Source organism: Nuphar pumila, chromosome 7, assembly GCF_984573655.1.
Source record: "Nuphar pumila chromosome 7, dmNupPumi1.hap1.1, whole genome shotgun sequence".
NCBI lineage: Eukaryota > Viridiplantae > Streptophyta > Magnoliopsida > Nymphaeales > Nymphaeaceae > Nuphar > Nuphar pumila.
The window spans coordinates 23,503,546-23,523,342 of NC_143255.1; the positions used below are offsets into that span (position 1 = coordinate 23,503,546).

Here is a 19,797-nt window from a genome sequence, read left to right on the forward strand (position 1 = left end):
TTTAGTGCTTCGAAAAGCGTGTCATTGGTGTTTTGAAGATTGAAGTGGTGGATTTTGCTTCTCCAATATTTTAGAAAAATCTTGTGCAAGTAAAACCTAAAGATTTCCTCTCGGTACGTATTTCTTCTTTCATCTTTACTCTCTAATGGGCGAAAAAGAGTCCTCCTTTGCTCTTGGTTTTAAACTAAATGACTCCAACTATCATGTTTGAGACGGAAACATGGAGGCCCACATAAAAGGGAAGGGTTTGTGGGGTTATGTGCAAGGCACAATCCCGGAACCTGAACCAAAGATTAGTATTGTTAAAGATGGAGAAATCAAGATTCATAAGGGAGATGAAAGAACCAAAGCGCTTGAGGATTACTCCAAGAAACATGACGAATAGGAAATGAAGGATTTTAAGATTCTTTCTTGGATTTTCTCGTCGGTTGAAACCAAGATTAATGCTAATATTATCAAGTTCAAGAAAGCTTCGGAAGCTTGCCATTATCTTGAAAAAATGTATACCTCAAGAGACCTATCACATAAATACTACCTCTAAAAGAAAGCTCTTACTCTTCAACAAGGCGACATGTCTATTAGAGAATATTTCGCCGACCTTTCTTCTATTTGGGATGAGCTTGCTATGCTCGAGCCTAAATGGAGTGGAGAAGCAATAGAACTTCGTCACAAGCAACTTGAAGAAGATTGGTTCTTCAACTTCTTGAATGGGCTAAAGCCCGAATTTGAGCAAATAAGGTCATCTCTTTTATTATCTTTTACTCTTCCCTCTCTTCAAGATGTTCTCACCAAATTAAGTGGTGAAGAGACCCGTATGGGTTTAAGTAAACAAGGATCAAATGTTCTTGCCGTTCCTTGTAATTATGAAGAAAAAGATGGGGTCAATGTCGTATCAAGACCCAGAAACAATGTAAAAGCCTATCGCCCTCCTCATTTTAAACCATAAAATCAATGTGAAAATAGTGGGCAAAGAGGAAAAACGGACTATAGCAAAATTATGTCATTTCTGTAAAGAACCCGGGCATATCAAACCTATATGTCCCAAATGGAAGAGGCTTCTAGCCATGGCTACCACCAGTATACCGCAAAAGGAGGAGGCATCTTCAAGTGGACCTCTCTCTCTAAGTCAAATAGTGGAAGCTCTTCAACCTCTCCTCAAGGGAGCTACCTCCGGTGCCGCCGTGTCTACCTCTTCTCCTTCAGGTAAAGTCTCTTGGCTTTTGGACTCCGGTGCATCCTTTCATATGTCCCCCAATATATATTATCTTTTCGATTATTCAAAAAATATTTCTCCATCCTTTGTTTTCACTGCGGATGGAACCTCTCTTAAAATTAAAGGCATAAGTAATTTTCAAACTCAAGATTTTTTTATTCCAAAAATTAGATTTATACCTAAGCTAAACTTAAATCTTCTCTCTGTTTCTCAACTCTTGGACCATGGTTGCGATATTAAATTCTCTTTTGATAAATGTTTAATACAGGATCGCCGGTCCAGGAAATTGATTGGGGAAGGCTTTAGAAAGGGAGACTTATACTATATGGACTCCCTTCAAGTTCCAAATTTTTTTTGTAATGTTGCCTGACACAAAGATGTAAATGTGTGGCACAAAAGACTTGGTCATCCTAATATCACCAAGTTGTCTTACTTACATTTTGCAAAAGATCTCTGTAAAAGTTCATTTTCTTGTAAAGAGTGTATTCTCGAAAAAATGCGAAGTTTGCCTTTTGAGCAAAGAACTATGTTTACTTCTATACCTTTCAAATTTGTTCATTCAGATGTTTAAGGACCCACACCCGTTGTTTCAAAAGGAGGCTTCTCTTATTATGTAATTTTTGTAGATGATTTTTCCAGATATTCATGGATTTATTTTCTTAAGTATAAGCATGAAGTGTTTTCATGTTTTAAAACTTTTCATATAATGATCAAGAATCAATTCAACAGTAACATAAAAATATTTAGAAGTGATTCTGGAGGAGAATATCTATCCAATCAATTTAAGGAATACCTTGAGAATAGTGGTATTGTTCACCAAAGATCTTGTCCTAAAACCCCTCAACAAAATGGGTTGGCCGAAAGAAAACATAGGCACATCATTGAGACCACTAGGACCCTTCTTATATCTCAAAATATTCCTAAAAACTTTTGGGTCGAAGCAGCTCTTGCTTTTGTGTATCTTATAAATCGCTTACCATCTAGGCATTTGGGAAAGATTTCTCCTTTTGAAGTATTACATGTAACCATTTTAGTTTAGTTTGACATGAATTGGTCTTTCAAAACACTTTTATATCATTATTCACTTTGCACGATACGAAATCGCCATGAATCTCTCATCCAGTTATCGTAGTATCAGACATGCAATGCATGTCTTGCGATACTGTTTACGATAAAAGGGGTATGAGTTTCTTGAAAAAAAAAAAATCAACCAAACACATTCCCATGCTCCCATCCAGAGATATCTGGGTCATATATGATATTAAACCAAAATTGAAACAGTTTCTCTTATAGTGTCGGTTTGGGAAAAACTTAGTTGCAATTAGGCAACCCGTAAGTATTCGAAACTTGCTTTTCAAAACTACACATTTTTGGAATGTTGGATTCTCGCAAGAAAACCTTTTTCTTTAACGTTTTTGTACTCATGCATAAATTCGTGTCTTTTGTAAAAGTGCAAGCATAATACAAGGTAGGATAAAATACGTGTATATATTACATAATGCAGACCTGTGCACATTTGAGCGCAACGGCAAGGTATAAAGCAAGGCTTGATGTGCAAAATCGCACATTGAGCTAAATAAATGCGTAAGCAGTGCACAAGGTACGAAACCGTACCCCAGCTAAATAAATGTGCAAGCAGTGCACGAGGTACGAAACCGTACTCCGGATAAATAAATGCGTAAGCAGTGTACGAGGTATAAAATCGTACATTGGCTAAATAATGCATAAGCAATAGCCTCTGCATGTGATAGCACAACGACAAAAGTAAATGAGATAAAGGAAAGAGGACACGGATCACAAAACTACGTTCTTGAATTAAATGCATATATATATATATATATATATAATTACAAATTTTAAGATTTGTTCGTCCATTGTCCTTTGTGCAACTTTTCCCTACCTCAGACATTGTCGGATTCGCTGACGATTTTCAGCGTAGATTATCAGGGGCTTGTTCCTCGGTGCGCGTGTCGAGTCTGTTGTATTGATGGAGCGCGCTAAAAGATATTTTGTCGTATTGCGAAAGACACGATGAAACCTTTTTAATTTAACGAGTAAGCAACTTTTGCATCACAGGGGTCGAACCCGAACTTAGTTTGAGCCGACTGGATCAAGCATAGGCTCGATACCGAAAAGATGGATTGTGCCGAACTCAACTTGGTTGAGCCAAGTAAGAGGCAGCCCAATGCTGGGGCCCCCTTGACCGAGCCGGGCTCAGATTAAGAAGACTGAGCCAGGCTCATGCCAAGGGTCCGAGTTGGGCTCAGTCTCTCCGAAAACAGGTTGAGCCCGGGCCTAACTTGCAAATCCCTCAGCCCGGCTCTGGTAGGCTCGATTGAGTCGGACCTGACCGAGCTGGCGGCCAAACAGGGTAGGTAGGCTCAACACAGTCGAGCTCGAACTAGCCCACGAGGTGACCAAGTTGAAGGCAGGGAAACACAAAGGGGGCTGCGGCAAGAACGGGCCCCTGTCGGGGCTCAGCTTGGCTGAGAGGGGTGCAATAAGGGGGTGCCTGGCTTGCCAAAAAAACAGTGAGAAGAGAGAGCGATTCGGAGCCGTTTGGCTGCTGCTTCTTTTGGGGAAACAGAGGGTGAGCAAGGAGGGGCGGCTTCCCTCCCTTGCTAAATGAGAGAGAGAGAGAGGAGGAGGCGACGCCCCTCCCTTGCGAACCGAGGACAACGGGAAAGATAAAGAGGGGGGGTGGGGGGGTTGTGCCCCTCCCCTGTCAATCGAGATAGAGAGAAGGGGGGGGGGCACCCCTCCTCTGTCAATCTAGAAGAAGGAGAGAGTGCAGGGTGCTTGTCCCTTGCAAAAACAAGGAAAAACGAGAGAGGGGGAGCTGTAAAATTGTCTATGGAATGACAATACGCATACAAGCATGAATACTTTATAAAAGAAGTGTTCACAAACACTCTCACAACACTTGAACAAAATACGCAAAAAGCGTAAAAGTAGTAAACATGCAATAATGCATGTATTGAATAAAAAGAACAATTGCTTGAGACTCTCAAGCTTGAGAAATACAAGGGGGGAACACCCCTATTTATACAAGTGCCAAAAGGTGCAAAGGGAGGGGCTCCCAAAGGAGTCGTTGGGAGCCCCCAACGGTCACATTTGTAACCGTTGGGGGCCCCCAACGACTCTATTGGGGGACCCCCAATGCACTTTAAATAAAATCAAAAAAAGAAAAAGAAAAGATAAAAAAGAATTACAAAAAATAAATAAGAAAAATTACAACATATTTCAAAAGGAATATGCGCAAAACAGGAAATTACAAAAATACCCTTTCGGGTAAATATATATAAATATATATATTTATATATAGAGAGATATATGTACATATAATATATTATATGTAAATGTATCTCTATGTATATAAATATATATATTTATATTTACAATAATGATTTTAGGAGATACATTTTAACACCCCCCTCAAACTTACGGTGTGATAACCGCAAGTTTGTCAAGAAGGAAATGAAATCTGGGCGAACATAGAGCTTTTGTGAAGAAGTCGGCAAGTTGATACTTAGATGTCACATATGGTAGATCAATGACCTTCTTCAAGTATTCTTCTCTGACATAATGACAATTCATCTCTATATGCTTTGTTCGCTCATGAAAGGTGTGGTTCTTGGCAATGTAGATTGCACTTTTATTGTCACAGCATAGCTTTGTTGGTTCTTCGACAACCACTCTCATATCTTCCAAAAGACGTCGAATCCATACAATTTCCATGGTGGTAGATGTCATGGCTCTATATTCGGCTTCAGTGGATGACAAAGAGACCTTCTGTTGCTTTTTACATCGTCATAAGATCAAAGATTTTCCTAAGAAAATATAAAAACCAGTGGTGGAGTGACGGTTACTAGGGTCACCTCCTCAATCTGAGTCAGTATAAGCAAGCAATTTTAATTCAGAGGAAGAAGATAGAAATACTCCCTTGTTCATGGTTCCCTTCAAATATCTGATGATGCGAAGGGCAACACTCATGTGAACGGTTGTAGGAGCGTGTTGGAACTGACTGGCGATGTGAATAGCATGCGACAAGTCGGGTCGAGTAATGCTAAGGTACATTAGAGAGCCTACCAACTGCCTTAAGGAGTAGGATCGGTTAGGGGAACACCATCGTCAATCTTCATTTTTGATCCCACGACTTCAGGAGTTTCGCATACTTTGTCATCAGAAATTCCTGATTTGTCAATAATCTCACAAGCAAGCTTAGACTGAGATAAAAAATAACCATGTTGCGAATAGGCAACCTCAATACCAAGAAAATATGTCAGAAAACCCAAATCTGACATCTCAAATTTTGAAGTCAAGACGGACTTAATACCCTTGACTCCTTGAACATCATCACCTGTAATTAACATGTCATCAACATAGAGTAATAGAATCACAATTCCTGCATTAGATCTTCTAGTAAATAGAGCAGTGTCAGTATAACATGAGGAAAAACCATTTTTCAACATTACACTAGTAAATCTATCATACCAGGCCTTGGGGGCCTGTTTCAAACCATAGAGGGCTTTACGAAAACGAAGAACTTTATTTTTAGGAATCTTCATGCCTGGTGGAGCATCCATATATACTTCTTCGTTAAGATCACCATTTAAAAAAGCATTTTTCACATCCATTTGAAAAATGTTCCAATTTTTAATAGATGCAATAGTAATAAGACATCTAACTGTAATCAACATAGAGTAATAGAATCACAATTCCTGCATTAGATCTTCTAGTAAATAGAGCAGTGTCAGTATAACATGAGGAAAAACCATTTTTCAACATTACACTAGTAAATCTATCATATCAGGCCTTGGGGGCCTGTTTCAAACCATAGAGGGCTTTACGAAAACGAAGAACTTTATTTTTAGGAATCTTCATGCCTGGTGGAGCATCCATATATACTTCTTCGTTAAGATCACCATTTAAAAAAGCATTTTTCACATCCATTTGAAAAATGTTCCAATTTTTAATAGATGCAATAGTAATAAGACATCTAACTGTAATCATTCGGGCTACAGGGGCAAAAGTTTCCTCATAATCAATCTTATACTCTTGCCCATACCCTTTAGCAACTAAACGAGCTTTATTCCTTTCCAAGGATCCATCGCTTTTAGTTTTAACCTTAAAAACTCATCGACAACCTATAGTTTTCTTGCCTATGGGTAGAGTTTGGAAATCCCAAGTTTCAGCCCTTTTAAGGGCATTAAGTTCATTTTGCATAGCTTCTTGCCATTCTATACATTTTTTGGCTTCTTCAAAATTCCTTGGTTCAAAATAAGAGTGGATGGCACTAAGACAAGCCCTATATCGGGGTGAGAAAGAATCAAAAGAAACAAAACGAGTTGGAGGTCTTCTATTCCTTTCAGATCTCTGGTGGTCGACAGTAGGAACAAGCTCACTATACTGGTCAATAGCACTTCTAAAGGTGTCTTGGTTTCTACGAGAGTAGGTTATTGGATCATTTGAAAGTCTACTTTCTTGTTCATTGAGAGAGTTATGTTCACCAATGTCACCATCATTTTCCTCATCGTGATTTGATGATACATCATCATCACTAGATATATCATCATTACTAGACAATAGATCAAATAAGAAGGAATAATCAAAATTTTCTTGTTGAGAAACAATTTTTTCAAAGCCACTTTCATTTTCCAAAAAAGTTACATTTCTAGAGACATATAACTTATCATCTCGAAGATCATAACAACGAAACCCTTTTTGAGTTTCGGAATATCCAAGAAAGGCGCAAGGGATAGCCTTGGGAGATAATTTGTCATTCTTATCCGTAAGTATAAAACACTTACACTCAAAGACACGTAACCTATTATAATCCGGTTCAAGTTTATATAGAATCTCAAAGGGGGACATTTTTCCTAATATCCTAGATGGCAGGCAATTTATCAAATAAACAGAAGCAAGAGCTGCTTCTGCCCAAAAAAATTTAGGAATGTTTTGGGAAATAAGAAGGGTCCTAGTGGTCTCAATGATGTGCCTATGTTTTCTTTCGGCCAACCCATTCTGTTGAGGGGTTTTAAGACAAGACCTTTGATGGATAATTCCATGATCCTCAAGATATACTTTAAATTGATTAGAGAGATATTCCCCTCCAAAATCACTCCTAAATATCTTTATATTACTGTTGAATTGATTCTTGATCATTGAATGAAAGGTTTTAAAACACGAAAAAACTTCATGTTTGAATTTAAGAAAATAGATCCATGAATATCTGGAAAAATCATCCATAAAAATGACATAATAAGAAAAGTCTCCTTTTGAAGTCACAGGTGCGGGTCCACAAACATCTGAATGAACAATTTCGAAATTTTTAGAAGAGAACATGGTTCTTTGCTCAAAAGGTAAACTTTGCATTTTTTCGAGAATACAATCATTACAAGAAAATGAACTTTTACATAGGTCTTTTGCAAAATGCAAATAAGACAACTTGGTGATATTAGGATGACCAAGTCTTTTGTGCCATACATTTTGGAACTCGAAGAGATTCCATATAGTATAAGTCTCATTTTCTAAAGCCTTCCCCAATCAATTTCCCGGACCGGCGATCCTGTATTAAACATTTATCACAAGAGAACTTAATATCGCAACCATGGTCCGAGAGTTGAGAAACAGAAAGAAGATTTAAATTTAGTTTAGGTATAAATCTAATTTTCGGAATAAAAAAATCTTGAGATTCGAAATTACCTATGCCTTTAATTTCAAAAGATGTTCCATTCGCAGTGGAAACAAAAGAGGGGGAAACATTTTTTGAGAAATCGGAAAGTGAAAACATGTTTGGGGACATATGAAAAGATGCACCGGAGTCCAAAAGCCAAGAGACTTTACCTGGAAGAGATGAGGTAGACAATGCAACACCGGAGGTAGCTCCCTTGAGTAGGGGTTGAAGGGCTTCCACTATTTGATTTAAAGAAAGTGACCCACTTGATGATGCCTCCTTCTGTGGAACACCGGTGGTAGCCATTGCGAGAAGCTTTTTCCATTTGGGACATATGGGTTTGATATGTCCAGGTTCTTTACAAAAATGACAAATAATTTTGCTATAGTCCCTTTTTTCTCTTGGCCCACCATTTTCACCTTTATTTTGTGGTTTAAAATGAGGGGGACGATAGGCTCTTACATTGTTCCCGGGTTTTGATACGGCATTGACCTCATTACTTTCTTCTTGATTACAAAGAACCATAAGAACACTTGATCCTTGTTTACATAAACTCATACGAGTCTCCTCACCACTTAATTTGGTGAGTACATCTTCAAGAGAGGGAGGAGAAAAAGATGATAGGAGAGAGGACCTTATTTGCTCAAATTCGGGCCTTAGCCTATTCAAAAAATTGAAGAACCGATCTTCTTCAAGTTGCTTGTGACGGAGATCAATTGCTTCTCCACTCCATTTTGGTTCAAGCATGGCAAGCTCATCCCAAACGGAGGAAAGATCGGCAAAATATTCCCTAATAGTCATTTCACCTTGAGTAAGGGAGAGAGCCTTCTTTTGAAGATAATACTTATGAGATAGGTCCCTCGATGTATACATTTTTTCAAGATAATGCCAAGCTTCCGATGCCTTTTTGAATTTAATAATGTTGGCATTAATCTTGGTTTCAACGGATGAGAAGAACCAAAAAAGAATTTTGAAATTCTTCATTTCCCACTCATCGTGTTTCTTAGAATATTCTTCAAGAGCTTTAACTCTTTCTTCTTCTTCAAGAATCTTGATCTCACTTCTGTTTACCATGGTAATCTTGGGTTCCGGTTCCGGAATTGTGCCTTGCACATAACCCCATAGCCCCTTCCCTTTTATGTGAGCCTCCATGTTTCCGGCTTAAATATGATAGTTGGACCCATTTAATTTGAAGCCAAGAGTAAAGTGAGACTCTTTTTCGCCCATTATGAAGTAGAGCGAAACGAAGAAATGGCGTACCAACATAATATCCCAAATGCTAGCTTGCGCAAGATCCTTCTAAAATATTTGAGAGGCAAGATCCACCACTTCAATCTCAAAAAATACGAGGGCACGCTTTTTGAGGCACTTGAAAAGAAGAGAATCCCACAATCCTCTATCACCAACCAAGCTCTGATACCATGTAAAATTGTCTATGGAAAGACAATATGCATACAAGCATGAATACTTTATAAAAGAAGTGTTCACAAACACTCTCACAACACTTAACAAAATACGCAAAAAGCGTAAAAGTAGTAAACATGCAATAATGCATGTATTGAATAAAAAGAACAATTGCTTGAGACTCTCAAGCTTGAGAAATACAAGGGGGGAACACCCCTATTTATACAAGTGCCAAAAGGTGCAAAAGGGGGGCCTCCCAAAGGAGTCGTTGGGAGCCCCCAACGGTCACATTTGTGACCGTTGGGGGCCCCAAACGACTCTATTGGGGGACCCCCAATGCACTTTAAATAAAATCAAAAAAATAAAAAGAAAAGATAAAAAAGGATTATAAAAAATAAATAAGAAAAATTACAACATATTCCAAAAGGAATATGCGCAAAACAGGAAATTACAAAAATACCCTTTCGGGTAAATATATATAAATATATATATTTATATATAGAGAGATATATGTACATATAATATATTATATGTAAATGTATCTCTATGTATATAAATATATATATTTATATTTACAATAATGATTTTAGGAGATACATTTTAACAGGAGCAGGGAGGGCCGACGCCCCTCCCCTGCAAAATAAAATAGAGCGAGACGGGGAGAAGAGGGAGAGAGACGACAAGGAAGAGAGAGGGTGTACCTGGGAGAGAGAGGCACAGGGGAAGGTCACCGGCGAGCCAAGGGCTCCGGCGAGGGTCCTACCGGCGAGCCGAGGGAGGAAGAGGAACGGGGAGAGAGAGAGCGGGGAGAGGGATTATCGGGAATAGAGGGAGAATATCGGGGGGTCTCCTGTGCGTAAAAGGAGAACCCTCCCCCCTCCCTCCGTGTTTAAATAGAAAACACGGGAGGAGTTTCGGGTCTGGTCGGATCCAACCTGGATCCGAAAGTTTGTTTTTTTTTTTTTAAAAAAACAAGTTTTACATCTAAGGAGTTAAAAAATGCCCATATTATACTCTAAATTCAGCAGATAGTGGCTGAAATCTTAATAAAATGAAACAAAAGGGTTCTGAAAAAACAAGTCTTTGGCACTCTAGTGTACCATATGATTTAATGCACCCTATCATATCATTTTTTAAAGAGATAGTAGTGTAATGTAACACATTTATCACACGTTTTGGCTTTTATAAGACTAAAAACAATGCTACCAGGAGCCCAACTAGCAAAGATACTCTCACATGCATTTCATAGTCTAGGCATCGGCATCTCCTTTATATTGCTTATATCCTTTTGTCATGTTCTAGCTCATGACTAGGGCATTTGGATAACTTTCCCATTGCCAAGAGGTTGGGAGAAAGTATTGGGTCAAAGCCTATTGGGTGAAGATAAAGAGGAAAATGCCATATTGGAACTAAAACTTCTCTTTGAAGAAACACCAAATTCTGGCTCTTTTTGTTGCTTCACTTTACCTCGTGTCTCCATCTTCTCCCATCATTGTCACATCTTCCATTGATACTTCCTTAATAAATTAGTATCTTCTTTCCTCAGGTCAAGGTAGAAAGAGAATTGAACAAGTTAAGAACATAAATCAAGTTCTTATGTTACATAAAAATTAAACTAAAAATTGACTTGACTAGGAATTTTATGTTTTTGACTTTCTCCTTTCTCCTTTCCCTGGCACCTTTCTTTTCATCAATCCCAAAAGGTTAATTTACAAGTCTGTTAGCATGCTAAGGTCATGGTCTGTCATGCCATAGTGGTTACAAGAATGAAGTGTTCAATCTGCCATGCATGTGGCATTTCTCCTCACCTTGACAGGTTTGGTGAGATACTAAAGGATCTTGTACTCAAGTGAAGAAAGTTTTGATTGACATGGATTTGCTTGTCATTGTTTTTCTTCCATCTAGCATACAACTCAAGTATTTTAGATGATTTATTGTATATCCAGAGAGAGAGGCTGCATTATTTTTTGAAAAATTGGTATGTACTACAAGTACCAATGGATGCATCAATAATTTCGATAATTGTAAATGAATTTGTTGTATTTATGGTGATTTTTGGCAACTTTAAAATGCTTACACTGGACATGCTGTCTTAAGCAATTTGAAATGATTGGTATTCTGCATTATTTTAATTTCAGCTACTGATGTACAATTAATAGGCTTCTCATAGATTTTGGTGTTCTGATCCAGTGTGAGTATAGTCTTAGTTGCAATGTATTATTATTTTCGATTATAAATTTTCAGCATTTTGTTTGTCAGGTATGCACCTATGAAAGCATGCTAGCTGGTCAGCATCGACTTAAACGCTTGGGAATAAGCAAGCTTACAAGCACTACTGGCCTTGCATTTGCAATGAATCAACTTCCAGATGAAGCCATCACTCTTGCGGCTGCATCACATATTGAGAGAGAGTTGCAGATAACTTCATGGAATCTTAGCAGCAATTTTGTTGCATGCACAGCGCAGGTTAGTACCCATTTCAGTTTTTACTTTTGGCTGTTGTCATTTGTTCGTATGGTCTTGTTTTGCGCTTGCTTCTCTGTTAAAGTTTCATTATTTTTTCCTTTGTTATTGTTTAAGTTGGATCTTGGCTTTGATCAGACAGTATGTTTGAAGCTTTCTGTGCACGCTTAATAATTATATAAGGATTTGTAAGAAGTATATTGCATTCAATTTTTTTTCTCTGTAGAAGTTGCTCCTGCTAGAACATAATGTTCATTACCAATCGAGAACCTCTCAGGAAATCCCTTTTTTTCTTCTGACCATGCTAAACAGTTGTAGCAGATCTTGCTTGTAAATATTCCCATGTTGCGTGTTGGGCGTGCATTGTAAAAAGTGCAATAGCTCACTCCATGAGGCATAAGTTGTAGTGTGGAGAATGGGTAGGTGTAACTAATTTACTGAAGCTAAAAGCTACTTGAAAAACAAAATGGATCCAATCTTGAGAGCAGCTCTGCTCTCTTGGGAAGCTTATCATTCAATTATTTCTTGCAGGTAGTCATGTGGTGATACTCGTGTGAGGTTGATAACAAAGTTTCTCTTTTTTGGGTGTGAGGCTTAGGTGCTGTTACAGACAAAAGTGAGTAGATAGAGGTTGGTATTCAGTTGATCAAAAGAGATCCCCTCTTCTGGAGAAGTGTGGAACATCCAAGAAAGGAGAACCATTTGAGGCTTCATATCTGTGTGTGTTTTTGTGTCAGTCTTTAGACACTTTGTTGCCTGTGTTCCTATTGCATGAGCATGACCATGACCATGATAGGCAGTTGTGCTTATCATCGACAAATGTGTTGCCTGCAGAATGGTCTGCTAAAATATATGCAGTTCTTTTGTGGGCAATTTTCTATTCTTGTGTCATCATAAGCCATAAAGATGTGAGAATGCATTGTTTAACTGTCTGTTCTAGATTGGGCTTATCATCTGATCTGCTTAAGATTTGCGGGATGCATGGTAATCTATATCGGACAGACAATTCACTTAGATGCATATCCCGTGTCGACATGAGACGACACTTACATGTATATATTTTATTTATATATATATATATATATATATATATATGTATATATAATAGGTAATATACCCTCTAGGGGTATTTTCATCATTTTACTCATGTCATAAGGACTGCTCATTAAGAACAGTTTTTCCACTTTTTTATTATTTTTCCCTTTTTTATCTTTTCCCTTTTAGAGGATGGGCTCTATGGTCTTTTTGACCATAGAGTCGTTGGGAGCTTCCCAACGGTTACTATTGGGGAGCCCCAACGACTCTATTGGGAGCTCCCATTTGCTCTCTCTCTCTCTCTCTCTCTCTCTCTCTCTCTCTCTCTTGTACATGTATAAATAGGGGCTTTGTCCCCTTTCATTCCTTAATGTTCTTCTAAAGCATTCTAACTCATTTTATGACTATATTATGAATAAAATATTATTTATTTTATTGTTGCTTTTGTGCTTTAATGCATGGTATTGCCCTTAGTGGCTCTATTTGCATTGCCTATGTTGGCACCTTGTATTGTCCCATGGTGGATTTGTGCATGTGCACGTTGTGTTTGTGTTATTGTAAGCTCTTTAAGGCTTTTGTTTTTGTTTTTGTTTTTTCGCATATTTCATGACATGTTCTAAGAGTGAGGGATTCTTGATCTTTGTATCTTGTTCGAGTTCGTGCTTTGAAAGAAAATTTTGGATTGATATATGGCTTGGACTCTAGGCTCTCGTATTTTGGTATGTATCTATTGTTTAATTTTTAAAAGGTATTTATAATATATATATTTTCAAAATTTGTTTAAAATATTATGGTTTTTTTTGGGGTTTGTAAAATGTTTTTTTCAAAATCAATTAGAATTATAGTTTTGTGAAATGTCTTTTAATGAAATATTATTTTAATGGCTCTTGTGTTTGTTTCTTTTGACCAGTGTTGTGAAAAGCGTTGAGGCCTAACGAGGTGCTCCACCAAAAACTGAGGAAAGGCGTAAGCCTCAATTTTTTTTTTTGAAAACTTAAAAAAAATATATAAAAAAATATCTAAAAATACAAATAAATAAAGAAATGCTTTATTGATGAAATAACAACCAATAAGAAATAAAAAATCTTAAATAAGTACTAAAAAATATGAGATTAACATATAAAAGTAGCTAAAAACTGATTATATAATTGGAAAATATATGAGATTAACAAAAAAAAGTTAAAATATACTAAGAAACTTATTACATAACTGAAATAACTGGAAAATATATGAGATTAACCTACAAAAGTTAAAATATATGAGATTATTCTAAAAAATATGAGATTAACATATAAAAGTAACTAAAAAACTGATTACATAACTGGAAAATATATGAGATTAACCAATAAAAGAAAAAATATACTAAGAAACCGTTTACATAACTGGAAAATATATGAGATTAACCAACAAAAGTTAAAATATATAAGATTATTCTAAAAAATATGAGATTAACATATAAAAGTAACTAAAAAATTGATTACATAACTGGAAAATATATGAGATTAACCAACAAAAGTTAAAATATACTAAGAAACTGATTACATAACTGAAATAACTGGAAAATATATGAGATTAACCTACAAAAGTTAAAATATATGAGATTATTCTAAAAAATATGAGATTAACATATAAAAGTAACTAAAAACTGATTACATAACTGGAAAATATATGAGATTAACCAACAAAAGTTAAAATATACTAAGAAACTGATTACATAACTGAAATAACTGAAAAATATATGAGATTAACCTACAAAAGTTAAAATATATTAGATTATTCTAAAAAATATGAGATTAACATATAAAAGTAACTAAAAAACTGATTACATAACTGAAAAATATATGAGATTAACCTACAAAAGTTGAAATATATTAAGAAACTAATTATATTACTGAAATAATTGAAAAATATACGAGATTAACCAACAAAAGTTAAAATATAGTAATATACTAAGAAACTTATTACATAACTGAAATAACTGGAAAATATATGAGATTAACCTACAAAAATCTTTTTGATTATGTCTCAGAAGTCTTGTTGTAAATTTTTTTTTTGCGCCTTGAGGCACAGAGGGCCGCGCCTCAAGGCGCGTTTTTTATAACACTACTTTTGACATTAACTCATAAGTAGTCTATTCTTGAGCTCCTTATGGTAAGTTCTCTATATTATTATTATTTTTAATACGAAAAAATATAATTTTATTATCTCGTGTACATGTCCATTCAATATATATTTTTATTTTGGGTTTCTTGAACCTCATTATAATTAATTGTGACTTTATGCACGTGTCAAAGCGTGTTCTTTGAATTCTATGTGGTGCTTTCATTGAGAAGTGCTCCTTAAGAATTTTTAAATTCTTGTATGTTTTATATCTTGGGTCATCATGATTTCAAGTTCATTAGTCATGCCATGGATGTTTTATATGCTCTCATGAGATTGCTCTATCGGCATATCATCTTCATATTTATGTGTCGTGGACATATGTATATGCATGTTTTATATGCCATTAATGATTATGTCATTTCAAAATTGTTTTTGGTATTTTAGGTTGAAAAATTAGACATGTTTTTAAATTAAATTGAAATTAGAGTTTTCTCTTAAAATCTTTTTTTAAGTGAGCTATTGTTTTATTGGCTCTTGCATAAGCATGATAATTCAAAATATATTTTGGGTATGTTAGTATCTTATTTGAAATCATGATGTTCCTATGCATATCTTATGTGTTCTTTCATAACTTTTGTACAGTGGCTTTAAAGTTATTAGATTATTGCATATCTATGAATTTTGATCTCTTTGTGTGTATCCATGATTAGTTGTACTTGTGTATACTCTTGGTTTTCTAGATGATTCCTTGAGAATCTTTATGTGTTTTGGCCCTTTTTAGTGTTATATGTCATTGTTGTCTCATAGTTGCTCTTGGTTTTTAATCTAGATTGAACTATTTCTCTATGTAGCTTGCTTATATTGTCCATGCTCATTGTTACTGATGTGTTTTTTATTGCCTTTGCTTAAAGGTTTATAAAACTTGTGACTTGTCATCTTGTTTGCATATGATTGCATCATCTTCCATGTACCTTTATTGATTTTGATTTGAAACTTTGTTTTTCAAATCAGGTTCTTATATATGAATTCACTTATGTGGAAATTGATTTCCGTAATCTCATATTACCTTCTTGTAGCATTTGTTTTGTGCATCATAGAATCTTATATGACACCATTTCTTTTTGGCCTTGTTGATGATGTGTTTTATTGAAAGTGTTTTTTTAACTTTGAGATATTGTTTATTTCTTCTTGATGATTTATATGTCCTTTAGAGATCAAATTCTCTTATGATCAATATTTATGTTTTCTTGAAAATATGTTGATTTTGGGTTTATGATTGTGTAAGAAAATTTATCTTTGAGGTATGTTCCTCTTACCTAATGTATCTTGAATTGTTACTAAAGTTTCTAAAAATCTTAAAATTATTTGCTACTTTGTTTGAAAATTCTACTTGTGTGTTATTAATTTTGAAACTATAGAACCATTTGGCTAGGATATCTTCTTTTATGTAGTTGAAACCTTTGTTTAAGTTCTTAAATATATGATGGATTGAGATAGGAATATCTTTGATGAATCATATCATGAAGATGAAGATAGTCGATGAAGGCATTTGGGGATGATCACCAATAAAGACATTCAAAGACGTGTATTTGCAAAATTCTCTGATGCATCTTCCAATGAAGACATTTGAAGACTTGGATCCTTGCCGTTGATTCTTTTTGTATTTTCAAACTTTCAATATTTCACACCGTAAGTTTGAGGCAGTGTTAGGTTGTGTGTATATGTATATATATGTATATATATATATATTCATAATTGTACATATATACAAATATATATTCATATATATATATATATATATGTATATTATTTTATTTATAAAGTTGTAATAGGTAATACCCTCTTAGGGTATTTTCATCATTTTAGTCATATAATAGGAACTGTTCATTAGGAACAGTTTTTTCACTTTTTTATTATTTTTTCCTTTTTTTGTCTTTTTCCATTTTTGACTTTTCCCTTTTAGAGCATGGGCTCTATGGTCTTTTTGACGATAGAGTCATTTGAGCTCCTCATTGGTAACGACTCTATTGGGATCTCCCATTTGGTGTCTCTCTTTCTTGTGTGTGTATAAATTGGGGCTTTGTCCCCTTTCATTCCATAATGCTTTTCTAAAGCATTTTAAGTTATTTTATGAATATATTATGAATAAAATGTTATTTATTTTACTCTTTGCTTTTGTGCTTTAATGCGTGGTATTGCCCTTAGTGGCTGTTTGCATTGCCTATGTTGGCACATTGTATTGTCCCATGATACTTGCATGTGCACGTTGTGTTTGTGTTATTGTAAACCCTTTGAGGCTCTTGTTTTTGTTTTTTCGCATATTTCGTGACAGACACTTGGACACTTCATGGACACAGTCAAACCAGTTTCATACTCGGTCAACACTGTGTCATTAATTTCATGTATTTCTTTTCATGTTTTTATTTACTTAATCTATATTCACTTTCTTTTTCTTTTAAATTTTTGTTGTTAGTTACATTACATCTTAATTTTAACTTAGTTGATGTTCCTATTCATAGTGATTAAGAATTGCTAGTTTACACACACATACATACATCTGTGTATTGATATGGCCCCATGTCCTTATTGTTGAGAATTATTGCATCACACCAAGCATATCTGCATTGTGTCCCATTCCTTATGTTAGATAGATGCTAATATATGTGTGGCAGCAAAAACTTTTTTTTGGAAATTGTTCAATGAAATCTTGACTTAGAATCTCCAATTCAGTAAATGGTTGGTTCCTTAAATCAAATTCAGGACTGTAGCTTCTCAAGTCACAAAATCCACCACAATATAGCTTCTCTAGGTCGGATCAGACATGGACAGAGTCAATGCTACCTAAACAAAACATTAACATGTGTTTGTTATCTTTTGTAAGGTGTCCCAGCTGTGTTGGCCCAAATCATGCTATGGATACACTAAATCAGATCCAATCTCATTTTGGAAAAAATACTATGAAAATTCATTTTTTCTGTGCTGACAAAAATAAGTGCTTTGTTGTGTGCTTTGCAGGATAGGGACAATATCGAGCGTTTAGAAATTACAGGTGTAGGGGATCCTTCTGGTCGAGGTTTAGGCTTCAGCTATGTCCGTGTAGCTCCCAAGGCACCATTGTCAACTGCAGTGGTAAAAAAGAAGGCAGTTGCTGCTCGGGGAAGTTCAGCAGTTACTGGTACAGATGCTGATCTTAGAAGGTTGAGCATGGATGCTGCACGTGAGGTATGAGTCCTTTCATGATTCAGCCCAAAATGCTTTCTGATGTATCATAAATTCATTGTTCTTGCATAATTTATATTGTGCAGTCTGATTTGATGCATTCATGTCTGCCATAATGCCTGTTATCTGAATGGTGAACGCATAGGTGAATATGCTAAGCTAAGGGATTCATGTCACAAATTCTTGCAACATTTTCATTGAACTGCTGATGACACTACACGTGATTATTGTGAAAGCATTTGTTTGTCTCTCTGCATCAGCTTCGGTGTTGCTTTCATATCAGAATTGCTTTTGCTTGTGGATGTGGTAGGAGCAAGAAGGTCTGGATAAATAATGGTTTTCAGAGGAGCATCCAGACTCTCTTTTCTAGAAGTAATGGGTAAAAATGTTCAGATACTTGGCAGTCTACATGTACTATAAGATCCATATTAAACATGTTCTGGAAAAAAATTAAACTAAAGAAGAAAAAGCAGTTATTTTCCTATTAAAGTAGGACTCTCATAAGCTTAAGTAGATTCTTGAGGGTTTTTGAACACGCTCATTCTGCTAGTCTCTTGATTGCTCTACCCAACTTTTACCCAATTAACCAGAAGCAATTGTGACCTTTTAATAGAACTGAATACTTAAAATTCTAACTGGTCCTACACACATACATATATCTGTATCTACGTATATATGTATGTGTGTAAGTTGATAGTAGTGTTACATATATATATATATAGGAAAATTGGTAGCTGCGAAATGCTTAGGTACTAAATCGGTAGTCAATCGCACCGGCCGTCCATCATGCGCATTGATGGACAGTCACACGCAAAAAAAAAAATAGCATCAAAATGACGAGTTGTTCTGCCAAAGGGGCATTAACGGCGACAAAATGTTGTTGCCGCTAATGATCAAACGAGCATTAGTGGCGGCAATTTTGTCGCCACTAATGCCCCTTTGGCTGAAAAACTCGTCCAAAACACGATTTTTTGTTTTGTTTTGTGTTGGCCATCCATCAACACGCGCGATGGACGTTCAATGCGTTTGACCACAGATTTAGTACCTATGGATTTCACAGCTACCAGTCACTCTCTCTCTATATATGTATATATGTGTGTCAGTGTCATGTCACCGATAATGCTGATATTTTTAAAATATCGCGATATTGATGGCAATTTCAGGCAGTCGATAGTATTGTCAAAATATCACAATATTTTTCAAGTTATCACCAAAAAAAAATTTATCGATATTAAAAAAAAAACTTTTTTTTTATATTTTAAACCCAATTTTTTATTTTTTTTTGTTTCTTTTCTACTTTAAAATTTTTAAAACTTATTTCCTTATATTTTTTCAAGAAAAGTGATACAAAATGTCAAAAACTATTAATTTCTTGCCTTTATTATTATTTTTTGTATTCTTTAAATTTTTAAAACTCCTGGGATTTTTCTGAGAAAATCTTCTTATTGAAAATCTTTCCAAGAAAAACCCTCCCCGAGAAATTACCTTGAATGATATAGGTGACTATGGTGTGTGTGTGTGTGTGTGTAATTGGCTACCCTACCATACTCTCTAGCTTAGGCAGCCCCGTCATTCACATTTTCTTGATATTTTTTGTGGATCAAGTCCTATGGATATGTTCTATATGATTTGTTTAGTCAAATGTAAGTTTAGATCGTCCCATCACATTGTATAAGTAAACTAT

The 19,797-nt window shown here is 35.5% G+C and overlaps 1 protein-coding gene across 1 annotated transcript in view; it reads left to right on the forward strand.

Annotated features, from left to right (window-relative positions):
• The window catches only part of LOC149831531 (transcription initiation factor TFIID subunit 1-like), a 69,812-nt gene that overhangs the window by 30,673 nt on the left and 19,342 nt on the right, over positions 1 to 19,797 (forward strand). Inside the window, exons 5-6 of the mRNA XM_090013035.1 lie at positions 11,553 to 11,759; positions 17,910 to 18,116. Coding sequence (XP_089869161.1) covers positions 11,553 to 11,759; positions 17,910 to 18,116 — 414 coding nt within the window. The remainder of the gene's footprint in view (positions 1 to 11,552; positions 11,760 to 17,909; positions 18,117 to 19,797) is intronic.